This window comes from Hypanus sabinus, chromosome 13 (assembly GCF_030144855.1).
Source record: "Hypanus sabinus isolate sHypSab1 chromosome 13, sHypSab1.hap1, whole genome shotgun sequence".
In the NCBI taxonomy this organism is placed as follows: Eukaryota; Metazoa; Chordata; class Chondrichthyes; order Myliobatiformes; family Dasyatidae; genus Hypanus; species Hypanus sabinus.
The window spans coordinates 32,575,344-32,591,992 of NC_082718.1; the positions used below are offsets into that span (position 1 = coordinate 32,575,344).

The window sequence follows — 16,649 nt, forward strand, 5'->3', positions numbered from 1 at the left end:
GATTAATTTATTTTTACATATTGTAATGGTTGGCCTGGAGTTTCATAGTGGGAAGGAGGGGAGGATACTAACCTTATATGATTTTATTCTGGGTGCTGTTTCCTTATTGTTATGAATTATATAATTGATATGTTTATTTTGCACTGTATTAATCTTCACTTTGTTGTTGGGTTTTTTTGTTTGTAGTTGGTTTGTAGAAATGCATAAAAAATTAATTAAAAATATCAAAATGTAAAGATTGCTGACCAACTAGAACACACACACAAAAATAGTGAGATAGTGTTCATGGGTTCAGTGTCCATTCGGTATTCAGGAATCAGATGGCAGAGGGAAAGAAGCTGTTCCTGAATCAGTGAGTGTGTGTTTTCAGGCTTCTGTACCTACTTCCTGATGGTAGCAAAGAGAACAAGGCATGTCCTGGTGTTGAGGGTCCTTATTATTAAATATTATTACAAAAATATTCATGTTTTTGAGCATCTTACAAAATAGTGACTCTGATAAATAATGTGAGTTTATCTATCCCATAGAAGGTCAATCCTCTTGAGTTACAAAAGGATTGTTTTCAAGAAAGAAACGCACACGGTGGTCATTCAGATTCTACTCCCAAAGATCTAATGTATACATCAGCTGACCTTTTGAATGAGGCTGTGGGGCCTGTGCGGGAAGAAAGTGTTGAAGTATCTACGTGGGAAAAGGAACAGGCCTACCTCAAAAGTCTGGCAGATCAGTACTGTGTAGAACACTACCAGGATAACTATGAATTGATGTGTAAGCATATGGCATCTATGGAATTTTTTGGGATGGTAATTTAATATTTGCCATTGGAAGCATTATCTTTTATCTGGTTACATTATTTTACAGTATTGTAATTCTAACCAATAAGCAATGTTGAAAGTTTTGCTATTATGTATGCATTCATGTGATCAAGTGATGTGAATGTTAAATTGTAGAGGATCAACAAAATACCATCATTTTTCTTTCATTTTGATTTAACAGTAATATTGTTAATAATGTTACTGCATTCTTCAAATCTTTTATGTGAAATTATTTCTCTCATGTTAAGCTGAATGTACTAATTATTAATTACATACACAAATAGTGTCTATTCAAGACTTCAAGTGACATTTATGGAGTTGAATGCACTTAAGAACTTGATGCAGCTGGAGCAGTCCAGCAGGAAATCAGAAGATAGGTTAGTAACTCAGTTACCAGTGACAATGCTTAAAGAGATTCTTCTGTAAGAAATAAAATTAATGCATAGATAGGCAAGATTGAAAAATAGCAGATGGAATTTAATGCAGACAAGTGTAAGGTGTTGCACTTCTGTAGGACCAACCAGGGTAAGTGTTTCACAAGGAAAGGTAGGGCACTGAGGGGTGTGATAGACCAAAGGTATCTAGGAATTCAGGTCCATAATTCATTGAAAATGGTGGCATCGAAAGGGCCGTAAAGAAAGCTTTTGGCGCATTGGCCTTCATAAATTAAAGTATTGACTACAGGACATAGGATGTTATGTTGAAGTTGTATAAGACATTGGTGAGGTCTAATTTGGTGTACTCTGTGCAGTTTTGGTCACCGCCCTACAGGAAATATGTAAATAAGGTTTAAAGAGTACAGAGAAAACTTACAAAAATGAGGCCAGGACTGGGGCAACTGCATTATATGGAAAGATTGAATAGGTTAGGACTTTATTCCTTGCAATGTAGAAGGTTGAGGGGAGATTTGATAGAGGTATAAAAAATTATGAGGGATATACAAACCCCATTTCCAGAAAAGTTGGGATATTTTCCAAAATGAAATAAAAACAAAAATCTGTCATATGTTAATTCACGTTAACCTTTATTTAACTGACAAAAGTACAAAGAAAAGATTTTCAATAGTTTTACTGACGAACTTAATTGTATTTTGTAAATATACACAAATTTAGAATTTGATGGCTGCAACACACTGAACAAAAGTTGGGACAGAGGCATGTTTACCATTGTGTTACATCACCTTTTGTTCTAATAACACTTTAATCGTTTTAGAACTGAGGATACTAATTGTAGTAGATTTGCAATTGGAAATTTTGTCCATTCTTGCTTGATATAAGACTTCAGCTGCTCAACAGTCAGTGGTCTCCGTTGTCTTATTCTCCTCTTCATGATGCGCCATACATTTTCAATAGGAGATAGATCTGGACTGGCAGCAGGCCAGTCAAGCACGCACACTCTGTGTCTACAAAGCCACGCTGTTGTAGCCCGTGCAGAATGTGGTCTGGCATTGTCCTGCTGAAATAAGCATGGACATCTGGGGAAGAGACATCACCTTGATGGCAACATATGTCTCTCTAAAATCCTAATATATGTCTCAGAGTCAATGGTACCTTCACATACATGCAACTCACCCATGCCGTGGGCACTGATGCATCTCCATACCATCACAGATGCTGGCTTTTGCACTTTTCGCTGATAACAATCAGGATGGTCGTTTTCATCTTTAGCATGGAGAACTCGATGCCCGTTTTTCCCGAAAACCAGCTGAAATGTGGACTCATCTGACCATAGTACACGGTTCCACAGTCTTTCGGTCCATCTGAGATGAGCTCGGGCCCAGAGAACTCGCTGGCGTTTCTGCATAGAGTTGATGTGTGGCTTCCTCCTTGCATAATAGAGTTTCCAGTTGCATTTCTGGATACAGCGACGGACTGTGTTAAGTGACAATGGTTGTCTGAAGTACTCCTGAGCCCAGGTGGCTATCATTGTCACAGTAGCATGACGGTTTCTTAGGCAGTGCTGCCTGAGGGCTCGAAGATCACGCGCATTCAGCAGTGGTTTCCGACCTTGCCCTTTACGCACTGAGATGTCTCTGAATCTTTTCACAATATTATGTACTGTAGATGTTGAAAGACCTAAATTCTCTGCAATCTTGCATTGGGAAATGTTCCTTTTGAACTGACTAACAATTCTCTCACGAATTTTGGCACAAAATGGTGAGCCACGACCCATTCTTGCTTGCAAGGACTGACCCTTTGATTGGTGCTACTTTTATACCCAGTCATGTACCCTGGTACCCTGCTACCAATTAGCCTACTTAATGTGGAGTCTTCTAAACCGGTGTTAAATATTCTGTGCACTTTTCAATCTTATTTTAACTCTGTCCCAACTTCTGTTGAGTGTGTTGCAGTCATCAAATTCTAAATTTGTGTACGTTTACAAAATACAATTAAGTTGGTCAGTAAAACTATTGAAAATCTTTTCTTTTACTTTTGTCAGTTAAATAAGGGTTCACGTGAATTAACATATCACAGATTTTTGTTTTGCATTTTGGAAAATATCCCAACTTTTCTGGAAATGGGGTTTGTAGATAGGGCAAATGCAAGCAGGCTTTTTTTCCACTGAGGTTGGGTGGGACTACAAGGTCATGGGTTAAGGGTGAAAGGTGAAAAGTATAAGGGAAACATGAGGGAAAACTTCTTCACTCAGAGGGTTGCAAAAGTATGGAATGGGTTGCCAATACAAGTGTGTTTGTTTTCAACGTCTAAGAGAAGTATGGATAGGTATATGGATAGTAGGGATTTGGAGGGTTATGGTCCCCGTGCAGGTCGATGGGACCAGGCAGCTTAAATGGCTCAGCATGGACTAGATAAGCTGAAGGGTCTGTGTCTGTGTAGTACTTTTCTATGACTCTATGACACAGGCATGTCTTATGTTATTAACTTGAATTATGTTTCTAAACGTATTCCTTTTTTCTGAAGTTTTTATGGTGTCTCAGGTTTTGGAAATAATTTACTTCCATCTCATTTTGCCTTTGAGAACAGCTTCAAACTTGTAGAAGGAACTCAATAAATTTATATTTAAAACGTTTACATCACTCTAGTAAGACATGAGACACATTAAAATCCTTGCATCATTAGTTGGTGAATTAGTCCTTCATTTTGGATACTGTTAACATTCAGCATTTTACTTATTGTTCCAGCTGAACCACCCATCTCACATCTGCTTCAGAATATAGTAACTGAGCCCTGTTTAGTGCCCTTGGATCCTTCTGTTCGAAGAGCAACAGATGCAACAGCAGTGCAAGCAAGCAGTCTCGTCTCACTTCCCGTACTGATGAAGCATTCTATAACAGCACCTCTTATAGCTCAGTAAGAATTCTTTAATATTGCTGTCTTAATTGCTGTTTTGTGCAGATAAAGACTTAGCTCAAGAAGCTATTTTTTCTTGTCGGTCTAAACTCTTCTATTTCAATCTGGCCAATTTCTTTACACAGATTAGGGGAGAAACAGAGCAATTAAATTTCAGATAAAAAGATAATTCTATAATGCACCTGAACCAGAATTACTCAGCTTTCCACTTCCGTCACTGAAAGGTTTCCACAACCTATGGATTCTCTTCCAAGGACTCTTCATCTCATGTTCTCGATATTTATTGCTTAATTATTTTTTTTCTTTGTAGTTGCACAGTTTGTTTTTTTTTCCACACTAATTGTTTGTCCGTCCTTGTGGGTATGGTATTTCATTGATTCTATTATGATTCTTGGATTTACTGAGTATGCCCACAAGAAATTGAATTTTGGAATTGTAAATGGTGACATAAATACTTTGACAATAAATTTACTTTGAACTCTGAATTTGTTTGATAAAATATGAAATTTTTAAAGCAAAGCAGATTTACTAGTCATTCATGTTGCATTCTGGTTTTAAGAAAAAATTCTATATCAAAATGATAACTGAATACTAAAGGGTTAATATGTTGAGAAATCCATATTTAGTTTACTTTTAAATATGGGATTTTACATTCAAATAACCCCCCTCTCTCCCCTTTCAGTGCTTCCCTGGTAAATAAAGCCATAATTGATTATTTATTTGTGGAGCTGAACATTGAACAGAACTTTGAGGCGTTAAGACATTTCCTTTTGATGGAAGACGGAGAGTTTGCACAGTCACTCAGTGATTTGCTCTTTGAAAAGGTAAATTTGATTTGCCAGGCTAGATAGGAAAAAGATGAAAATCTTTACACTTCCATCAGAAATGCACCTGCACCTGCAAAAAAGCTTAATACAAAACATATCAATTTTAAGATGTTATTGCAAATGTTGATCTTTGTTTATTTGAAACTCAATTATTTTTGATCTATGAAATGATTATGGAATTGTCAGGGAATTAAAGCTCTACCAGATTTCAAGTGGCAAATATTTTATTTTAGCATGATGTACTGATTGTTGGACTAAAAACACATTTTATGTTATAAATGCATGTAATTTCATTCTTGTGAACCAAAAAAACCAAATTGTAAAGTGTATTGAAATGGTTCTTACTTTTTTAACAGCTTGGATCTGGACAGACACCAGGGGAACTTTTGAATCCTTTAGTCCTCAATTCAATCTTGAATAAAGCTTTGCAATATAGTCTTCATGGAGACTCTGCGATGGCTTCTAATTTGACTTTTGCTCTCAAATATCTACCAGAAATATTCAAGCCCAATGCACCAGATGCCTTGAATTGCTTGGAACTAAGATACAAGGTTGGAACCCTTCCTTGCAAAGAAATATGCTTTGTAATTTTCATTGTATTCTTTTCTGAAAGTCATTTAAATAATTTAATGCATTTACATTTAGAATTTAACTGTATCAATAAACTGGGTAGGATGCTGATAGATACAAAGTGAACTGATAGCAAAGAAACTCACTTTGGGGTAAACTGTTGGAGAAAAAACAAATAACTTGGAACAGTGCAACGTTCATCAAAATGGAATTAGGCTTCTTGTTAGTAGTTTGCAAATTGTAGCTCAATATCAATGTAACTGGTGATCAAAACTGAGGGTAAATGTTAAATGAGGTAGTCATAGGGGATGCTCACCAGGAAAGGTACTATGACAGTATTGCTTGGAAATGCCCTAGATCATTGCTGTATTGGGAGTAAGGGTATATAATGAACTTACTTGCAGTGGAATAGAATTTTAATATGAAATATTGTTAAATTTTAGGATACCTTTTAAGAGTTCACAGTACTGTGTTGCTCTAAGTATTATTATTTTTAAAACAATATGGAAAATAGGACTGCAAGGTTCTTGGTTTAGAAATATGAGTTTATTACACTAAAAAAAAGTTGAAGAATTTAGTTTGCTCTTGCAACTACTGTACCTGGATTTCCAAAGAGGTTGACTCAGACACAGGTCATCACCTCTAACAAGATTAGTTCTTCACTTTTTAACAATGACAAATGTTTCTGGTACACAGATTGGAAATCATTTTGTAAGTTTGGAGCCTTATTAGGAAATTGAACAGGAGTATATCAATCCAAACATATTGCAAATTTATATGGAGCATTTCTAAATAAAACTATTAAATCAAACCATATAGATGATTTAACTAGAAGAAGAAAGAATGTTTTGGTTATCTTGAAGAGAAGATGGGGAACTGAGAGAGAGATTTTATATAAGTTAAGTGATGATATTTTTGTTCCTAACACTTATGGGTGGCAGGGTGAAGATGCATCTCTACCAAAGGAGGTATAAGGTGCTCTTTCTCTCCTTCAGCCTGTAGGTCACTGTTGGGCAAGGTGTAGCGTTAGTTCTCCCCCACCTCCCCCTGATCAGGGTCTCGTGAAGCCATGGAAGCAGGTGCAGGATGGTCATATGAGCAGCTGGTGCATAAATAGGACTTATGAGACCAGTGACGCCAGGCAGACAATCTCTGAGAAGTATTGATAACGGCTGAGGTCACCTGTCTTGTAAAAACACTGCCCAGAAGAGGGCAATGGCAACCACTTTTGTAGAAAAATTTGCCAAGAGCAATCATGGTCATGGATAGAGACCATGATCGCCTATGTCATATGACACGGCGCATAACAATAATGATGCTGAGTGATATCAGGTAGATGGAGCTGAGTGTACGGACAGATCAGCCATTATCTTATTGAATGGCGGGGCAGGCTAGATGGGCTGGATGGCCTACCCTGCTCTTATTTCTTAAGTTCTATTGATGACCAGATATAATTATCCCATGATTCTCTCTAGATGTATGTTAACTGATTTGTTATCTCAGTGGAGCTTAAATGGTTCCTGAATGTAATCAAAAGATCACACTGTAACAATAAATTTCTAAAGTTAAAAAAAATTCAAACTGCATCCAACTTACGAAATTTAAACCAAAATGATTGCACATTTACACAAATTTACATGCAACTTCCAACCTGTTACTGTGATTTTTCTGTAGGTGAATTGGCCTCTCAACATTGTGATCACAGAAAGCTGCATGAACAAGTACAACAAGATCTTTTCCTTTTTACTGCAGTTGAAGCATATGGTCTGGACATTAAAAGATGTTTGGTTTCATTTAAAACGTACAGGTGAGAGATATATTGATCCTGCCTTTGTGAACGTGGGTGAAGGAGTATTGAAATGCCTCAGTGTGTAAAACTGTATCTTGAACAAATTACAGGTAACATTTATTTAGCCATAATGGAAAACACAAGGTTAGATTTTATGCAGAAGACTGAATACATGTGTAGGATTGTGTCTGTTTGCAGATTCATGTGATTATCTGGGTTTTGGTGGATAATATTTGACTCATTTCCATGGTTTGTACACGGTAGAAGTTGTTGAAATGATTATTTTGTATCCTGAATATCTGCATTTAAGGAGCTGTTTTTTTCAGGCAGAATCTGGAGTTTGCAAAAGAAAGTAGCAGGAAAAGAAAAATTTAAGATTACTGAAAGAAGCCAAAGAGGGCTAAGAGTTTCAGATTGAGGGGCTTACAGCACAGAACAAGTCCTTTGGTTCATTGTGTCCATGCAGACCAGCAAGCATCCACGTACCCAAAGATCTTTTACTCTTTATATTAATCTTATTACTAACAACTAGCATCTCTTCTCTGAATCTTCTGCCACTAATTTAAGCTAGGGGCCAATTAACTTGCTACCACAATGACCTTAGCATGGTAAGTGGAGCACCCTAAGGAAACCTATGCATTCAGGCTACATCCAAACTAGGCCGGATAATTTTGAAAATGCCAGTTTCGCATAAAAATGATAAGCATTTTTGAAAATACTTCTATCCACATTAAAACGGATATTTTGGCGAATCCCCTCCTTCTGCGCATGCACAGGACACATCTACTGAAAACAAGCGACATGTTTGGTTTCAAGTCTCCTCGTGAAAGACTTGGTGTGCATTTGTTCAGTTACAGGCTAGAAAAACTTAAATGACGGACAGCTGTTGGCTCTCGCGCAGGAGGACATAAAACTAAAAAAAACAAATACTGGAGTGTATGGAGGCAACTGACAGGGAGTTCACAGATAGTATGACCCGCCTGATGATGAACATTGAAAAACTGACTAACTGTTGCATTAATAAAGCACGTTGTTAAATGTATAAAACATGTTTGCGTCAGTGTTATTTTGCATTTCCATACGATGTTACATTAGGCTGTTACACATCTATTGTCAGAGAAGTACTTGCATAAATAGGTAAACCACCTTCATATGAGCAAGGACAGAAAACAGGGCAAAGTGAGTATACTTATTTATTCAGTAAGTTATGGGTCAAAGTATTTGGTGAGTACATTTCTAACTCTTCTGGTTTCAGTTTTGTTGCTGTCTGTTTTGAAGTTGTTAGGTTGCGTTCAAGAAAACAATGAAATGGTGCACTGCTGTCACCATCTGTTCTGGCACGTCATGATAGCATTTTTAGATTTCTCCGGTTACCACATCCACACTACTCTAGCCAAATTTACGTACTCTGGAGGGCATTTTAGAAAAGCGAAAACACCATTTTAGTGTGGACGGAGGGTCAAAACGAAGAGAAAAAGCTTCAGTTACTGATTTATCCAGTCTAGTGTGGACATAGCCTCAGACAGGTTTCTTTCTGTAATAGGATGGCTGTTCCCTTTCTGATTGATGCCAGAAGACTTAATACTTCCATAGTTCTTATTGTTGAGAAGAGATATTATCCACTCGGACTTCATTCTCAGAAAGGAAAAGGGAAACTTGATTATAAATACAGTGGATTTTGGTTTATCAGGGCAGCCACTTATTTGGGACAACTTTTAAAGAACAAAAACTAATCGAGAAAATAGCCAAGATTCCTTTTGTTTATTTGGAACACTGCTGCTTAATTGGGGCAGGAGGTTGCCAAACCTTTTCTAATTAGCGTCAGATGTGTAGTTTTGCATGGCTGTTAGACACTACACTTGTCCTTAGAATGAACAGGTTTTAAAATAGCGTCAGTTGTTTGTGTTTGTGTTCAAAAAGCAGTGGTTTTGGAAAGAAATAAGCAGTAAGACAATTCAGAACTGTTTTGCTTACTGTGGTTTCAAGCATTCAGACTTGGAGATGCCAGAAACAGCTGTGCGTGAAGATGAAACAATTTCACCACTTCAACAAGTTAGGAACTATGAACAAATTGAAGGTATCATCCGTCACCTTGAATGTTACAATGAAAATGAAGATTTGGAAGATGCAATCGTCAAAAATTGTATAAAGGCAGTTCATTATTTACACCAAGTGTCTGCACTGATTTTGTTCATTTATAGTCAATGAAAAGAACATGGCAGAATAATTCCTTTGTTGATAACTATAGGAAACTAATACAGTTTTATAGAACTGCATTATTGATAGTGTTCTAATTTGTTCTGTGTTTCATTTAAATGCATAAAGTCGTTACTCAGTTTGCTTTTTTCATACCTTAACAACTATTTCCATGACACTTAGCTAATTGGGGCAGCCGCTTAACTGGGCTAAAATATACACGTCCCAATTAACCGGAATCCACTATATTTACACATATAGTGAGTATGTATATAGCACTGTTGGCTGGCTACGATGTCCATTGATTTGGCAAAAATGGTTTAAATTTCAGAGGTTTAAGAAATAAATTTAGACATTGTTTTGGTTTGCTGTGTTATCTCTAGTCTTATGTACAAAGCATGACTTTAATTTTAGAGAATATAGTTTCAACAAAGTGCTCCTTTTTAAATTTAAATTTAAATTTAAAGTGGGAATACAAATTTGTATATATGCCCTTCAAGATCTGTTCAGATTATGTAACAAATCCTGTAACTATATCTAAAAATTGGAATAGATGACTGATTATTTTGTAATGTTTATTGTTAAAAGTTATTGCCAATATTAATTAAGTTAATCTATTTTCATTTGTGGTATTGCATGCCACAAATGCAGGTCACACATCTGTTTTTGTGTCATTATCCTCTCAATTTTGTAAATTGAATAATTTTAAATGTTTTATTTTAGCTTTAGTTAACCGTTCTTCAAGTTCAGTCCAGTTGCATCAGCTTCAACTCTATCGACATGAAATGCAGCATTTTGTCAAAGTCATTCAAGGTTATATTGCCAATCAAATTTTGCATGTTACGTGGTGTGAATTCGGACACAAACTCTCTTCAGTTGGAAATCTGGATGAACTCCACAGAACACATGCAGAGTATCTCAACAAGGGCATTTTCAGGCAAGTATTGTTAAAATGTTTGTTAGCAGTATATTGAGAATGTTGCTTAACATAACGTGTCATGAGAATAATTAGTCTATGTGCTTGTATTGATAAACCAAGAAAAGTTGGTGAAAAGCTTAACTAGAGATAGTTGTGTTTTAATGACCGTCAGCTAATCAATATGTCAGACATTATTAATCTTTTGTTTAATTAGAATGTTGAGTGTTGAATCCAGTGAAATAAGAAATACAATATTATTCTGGAGATGAATCTATCTAAAATTATTTGCATTTGTTCCAAAAAGTGAGTCCATTTTGAAAGTATGATTCTGAGGTAAGAGTGCAACAAAAATACATACCAGAAAATCAAATAAGCTCAAATATAATTTGAAATGTTTGTTGCTTTTAGTTCTACTTCTCATTTCTGTGAGTAAAAGGTGAGTGTTGGGGAAATCTTCAAATTGGAAGAGGAATAAAAGTGTGAATTGTATGCATAAAATTGTTTGGATAAAACCAGCTCTTTATTTGTTCTTAATTCCTTTCAACCAAATACATCAGATTTCGACTTTAAGTGACCAAAATTGGGTTGTTGCATTAGTAGCATCTGACCCTGGCACTGAGAATGATAAAGGTGCAGTTTGCACTGATTTTGGAATTGGTAATATATTTTATGTAAACCAAAATCCTTGTCTGCTTTGAATTACAGAGGGTTATTGACTGAGAAAGCTGCTCCAGTGATGAATATCATTCACAATATTTTCAGCCTGATTCTGAAATTCCGCAGTCAACTGATCTCACAGGCCTGGCAATATGATGCTGATAAGCAAATAGCAATACATCCTAATTTTACCATGATGCAGCAATCTTACAAGACATTCAAACATTATTCACACTTTCTCTTTAAAGGTAGAGTATGTATTTTTTAATTACTAGAGTTCTGTTAAAATTAAAAAAAAATCAACATTTTCATAATTCTGTAACTGAATGTAAACATTTCAAAATAATGAGGAACAGATTGTTTGTTTGTTATGTGCCATATTGTGTGATGTAAAGGCAATCATGATATTCATGACCATGATTGTTCTTGGCAAATTTTTTCCACAGAAGTGGTTTGCCATTGCCTTCTGGGCAGTGCCTTTACAAAATGGGTGACCCCAGCCATTATCGATACTCTTCAGAGATTGTCTGTCTGGCGTCAGTGGTCGCATAACCAGATATCACAGCCAAAGATGTGGATAATTCACATTTTGTATTGGATCATTAACTACAGAAGTGAACAAATCCACACAGACCCAGAAACAATAACATTACCTTCTACAAAATATTAATAGATATTGAGCACACACACTTATTAGTTTTGACATTGTTTTATTGTTAAGTACAGACAATGGTTTGTTGTATTAATGAGTGAACATTAAATAGTCTGGGAATCATTCTTTTGACAATTAATACAGCATTGTTTTTAACGTATGTCCATCTCATTGAGTTAGTGTTGTTATTTATTTGTTTTTGGGGTGTGGATACTGCTGGCAGCCCCAACATTATTACCCATTTCTAATTTTTCTTGAACTCCCACAAACTACTCCAAAAGATTTAGACCCAGTGTCTTTGAAGGGACAGTGATATTTTGTGACTTGGAGGTAAATCTGTAGATTGGTATTCTATAAATGGAAGTTCAAAATGTTCCACTCAGTTTTAAAATTCTTTGAGACACAACTCCATATCTTTTTCTATTTGCCAAGTTGGACTGTCAGTAGAATCTCAGTTTAGGATTAAATAAACTACCATCCATGCAACTTCCTTCTCCCCTTCCTCACCAACAATGATGTGGACTGTTTGATCCAAGTGATAATTGTGTCTCAATATCGGATATATGTTACTGTTTATGAAAAATGGGTGGATCAGGTATACAAGTCTTTATATAGAACAGTATAGCACGGGAACAGGCCATTTGGTCGAAAATGTTTCAACTATCAGCTAAAAAGCAAATCAAAAAAACCCAAACACTAATCCCTCCTACCTACGTGTCGATATCCCTCCATCTTCCTTACAGCCATGTGCCCATCCAAATGCCCCTTAAAAGCCTCTAATGTATTTGCCTCTGTAACCATGAGGCAGTGCAATCCAGGCATCCACAACTCTTGTGTTTTAAAAAAAACCTATCCCTCACATCCCCCTTGAACTTATCCCCTCTCACCTTCAATGCATGCCCAATGTCTAACACCAGATACTCACTGTCCACTCTATCTATGCCTCTCATAATCTTGTAAACCTCTATCAGATCTCCCCACCCAAGTTTGTCCAGCCTCTTGTGATAGTACATGCCCTCTAAACCAGGCAGCATCCTGGTAAAGCTCTTCTGCACCCTCTCCAAAGGTTCAATATGCTTCCTATAGTGGGGCGACTTGAACTGTATGCAATACTCCAGATACGGCCTCACTAGAGCTTTATAGAGTTGCATCATAACCTCCTGACTTTTGAACTCAATGCCTCAACTTGTATGGTAGCTGTGTTTATGCCAGCCACCCAATTTTGAAGTTGCAGTTGTGCTTATAAGATCTTAAATGTTATATCTTTTCCCGCTTACAAGTGTGACATTTTATAAGGGATTTTAATGACTCTTCCAATGTTTTCTGATATGTTTTTTTTACCCCCCCATCTCTAGTGGTCACAAAACTTGTCAATCGGGGATATCAGCCACACCTTGAAGACTTCCTGCTGAGAATTAACTTCAATAATTATTATCTAGATGTTTAATGTTTACATTGCTTGCAAGAATTACAACTGGTATGTTACTTAAAACGATAGAATAAATCATCAGGATTTCAGTCTTTAAAAATTATGCATCTAAGTATCTGACTTGTATATATCTGTGATATATAAACATGCTATATCCATACAAATAAAAGGTTTGTGAGGACATCAACCTGCATTTGTTATTTATAGGAATTAGCATGTCACCTGCTTTACCAATCTGCCATATTTATAGATAAAACAATGTTTTTAAAGCTGTATATTTAATACACATTTCTTTTAAACTTTTACTGGCGTTATTTCAATTAAAATGTTTCATAATTTTATTAATTAGGATTAGTTTCGTACCAGTTTTAAGTTAATTGGGTCATGCAAATGCTTACAAAGACAGAGCTGGCTTTGGTAATCTTTATTTTTCATCCTACAAGTTTGTGAGTAACTTGTATATGGACAGATCAAAGGCTAGTTATTGTCTTTGTAAAATATTGCAAGTCAATTATAGTCTGAATTCTACATTGATTAAATCAGCTGTTTTTATAAAAACAAGAGATTCTGTAGATGCTGGAAATCCTGAGCAACACACATAAAATGTTGGAGAAATTCAGCAGGTCAGGCAGAATCTATGGAGAGGAATTAACAGTTGACGTTTCGGTTCAAGACCCTTTATCAGGACTGGAAAGGAAGTGGAAGGGGTACAAAACCAGAATAAGGTTATGGGGAGAGGGGAAAGAGTACCAGCTGGCAGGGTGATAGGTAAGGAAGAAGGTTGGTTGGATGGGAGAAGGGGGGATAAAATGAGAAGCTGAGGTGATCCATAGAAAAAGTGGCTGTTGGCTGAAGAGTTGTTGCAGTAAAGCAGTGTCCACCATCAGGGACCCTCACCACCCAGATCATGCGCTCTCCTCATTGCTTCCATCAGAAAGAAGGTACAGGAGCCTCAGGCCTCACACCACCAGGTTCAGGAAGTTACTGTCCGCCAACCATCAAGCTCTTGAACCAGAGGGGATAACTTCATCATTGAACTGTTCCACAATCTATGGACTCACTTTCAAGAACTTTTCATCTCATGTTCTCAATATTTACTGCTTATAAAGACTTTGCCTCCACAGTTGCCTGTGGCAACAAATTCCACAGATTTGGCACTCTCTGGCTAAAGGATTCCTCCTCACCTCCATTCCAAAAGGATGCTCCTCTATTTTGAGGCTGTGTCTTTTGGTCTTAAGACACTCCCACCATAGGAAAGATCCTCTCCACATCTACTCTAATATCAAGGCCTTTCACCATTCTATAGGTTTTAATTAGGTCACCCCCTCATTCTTCTAATTCTAGGTCACCCCTCATTCTAGTGAATAAAGACCCAGAGCCATCAAACACTCTTCACATGATGGGCAGTTTAATCCTGGAATCATTGTTGTGAACCTCCTTTGAATCCTCTCCAGTTTCAGCACATACTTTCTAAGATAAGGGGCTTAAAACTGCACACAATACTTAAAGTGAGGCCTTACCAGTGCTTTATAAGTCTCAACATTACATTCTTGCTTTTGTATTCTAGTCCTCTTGAAATGAATGCTAACATCGCACTTGCCTTCCTTACAGACTCAATCTGCAAATTAACTATTACAGAATCCTGCACAAGGACTCAAGTCCCTTTCCACCTCAAATTTTTGTATTTTCTCTCCACTTAGAAAATAGTCAACCCTTTCATTTCTTCTACCAAGTGCAACACTATATCTGCCACTTATTTGCCCATTCTCCTAATCTAAGTCCTTCTGTAGACCCCCTATTTCCTCAAACCTACCCCTCCACCTATCTTTGTATCGTCTGCAAACTTAGCAACAAAGCCATCAATTCCATCATCCAAATCACTGACATATAACGTAAAAAGCATTAGTCCCAACACAGACCCCTGTAGAACACCACGAGTCACTGGCAACCAGCCAGAAAAAGCTCCCTTTATTCCCACTCTTTACCTCCTGCCAATCCAGCCACTGCTTTATCCATGCTGGAAGCTTTCTTGTAATACCATGGACTCAGCTTGTTAAGCAGCCTCATGTGTAGACCTTCCCTCCAGTAATGGTAACTTCAGACACTTCATGACCCCGACACTTGGAACCACCACCACACTGCTAGTGTCTTCCACAGTGAAGATTGATGCAAAATACTTAAGTATGTCTGCCATTTCCTTGTTCACCGTTACTACCTCTCTAGTGTCATTTTCCAGTGGTCCAATATCTGCTCTTGCCTCTTTTACACTTTATGTATCTGAAGAAACTTGACCAGAGGGCAATAAATATTGTCTCACTAGCTAGTGCTCACATACAGAAGTGTTTATTAACAAATCTAGAAGCTGTCAAAATATGCATTCCAGCCAACAACTCATAAAGAATCAAGGTCCTAAAGGGACTTTCACTGGTCTCCAATATTTGTCTATTACAAATGTTGGAAAACCTTTTAAAACTTAATGTTTATACCTTCCTGGGTGTTTGGAGCTGTTGTATTTTGGAGATGACCAGAATCTTGGCAATTCTTTACTGAAAGAAATTATGCCTTAGACCAAGAATCTAATTCAAAATCTCCAGGTTCTGCTTGTTTTTATGTGATATTCCTTACTTGCAGGATTATTGGGGAAGAGTGTGATGAGGGTGTGACCAGATGCTACATTTAAAAAAAAATCTTTATGCTAGAATTTACAAACATTGCAAAACCCAAAATGTTGAATTTTAATTTTCAGATTTTTGCCTGTAGATAGTGATAATTTAGCAAAATTAACATTTACTATGATCTGGCTATGCAATCCAGAAGAATTTCAGCCACATAAAAATGTACATGACCTCAGGCAATTTTAATTGTTTTATAATGGTTACCCACATGTTATCTTTTCCTTGTAATACATTTTGATAAGTGTTTGATCACTTGAATTTGGCCATGGTGATACATGATGTGTAGCCTTGTACGATCTGGTTATGATAACTTTGCTTTACTAGAATGAGATGAAGATTTACAGCACACCTTAGCTTTTGTGTATTTATCAAAGTCCATTGGAACCTGTGTCTTGCTTTTACATCTTGGTCTTTTCTCTTGCTTGGTATCCTCTTTAGCATTATTGGCTAGCTTTCTTTTGTATTCCATCTTTACCTTCTTAATGGCTTTTTGAGATACCTTCCATTGGTATTTAAAAGCTTCCCAAGTGCAGCATTTACAGGGATGAATGCTCTGACGGAGATCAATGGGAAGGAACGAATGGGCAAGGGAGTCACGGAGAAAGTGATCCCTGTGGAAAACGCAGAGTGGGGGAGAGGGAAAGAAGCATTTAGTGGTTGAATCCCATTGCAGATGTTGGAAGTTACAGAGGATGATGTGCTGGAGACCCATGGTGTGGTAAAGGCAAGCGGAATTCTATCCGTTATATTGGCAGGAAGATGGGGTAAGAGTAGATGAACAGAGATAGAGTTGCCCTACAGTGCAATTT

At 36.9% G+C, this 16,649-nt stretch overlaps 1 protein-coding gene across 3 annotated transcripts in view; it reads left to right on the top strand.

Moving 5' to 3' along the window:
* The window catches only part of tubgcp6 (tubulin gamma complex component 6), a 62,030-nt gene extending 45,434 nt beyond the window's left edge, over positions 1 to 16,596 (top strand). For 2 of the 3 annotated variants that reach the window (XM_059987437.1, XM_059987440.1), the window contains 8 exons: positions 528 to 768; positions 3,958 to 4,126; positions 4,809 to 4,950; positions 5,310 to 5,504; positions 7,198 to 7,330; positions 10,232 to 10,445; positions 11,133 to 11,332; positions 13,092 to 16,596. In XM_059987437.1, the coding sequence (XP_059843420.1) occupies positions 528 to 768; positions 3,958 to 4,126; positions 4,809 to 4,950; positions 5,310 to 5,504; positions 7,198 to 7,330; positions 10,232 to 10,445; positions 11,133 to 11,332; positions 13,092 to 13,183 (1,386 nt within the window). In that variant the 3' untranslated portion in view covers positions 13,184 to 16,596. The remainder of the gene's footprint in view (positions 1 to 527; positions 769 to 3,957; positions 4,127 to 4,808; positions 4,951 to 5,309; positions 5,505 to 7,197; positions 7,331 to 10,231; positions 10,446 to 11,132; positions 11,333 to 13,091) is intronic. The other variant, XM_059987438.1, reaches the window with a different exon arrangement.
* The last annotated feature ends 53 nt before the right edge of the window (positions 16,597 to 16,649 follow it).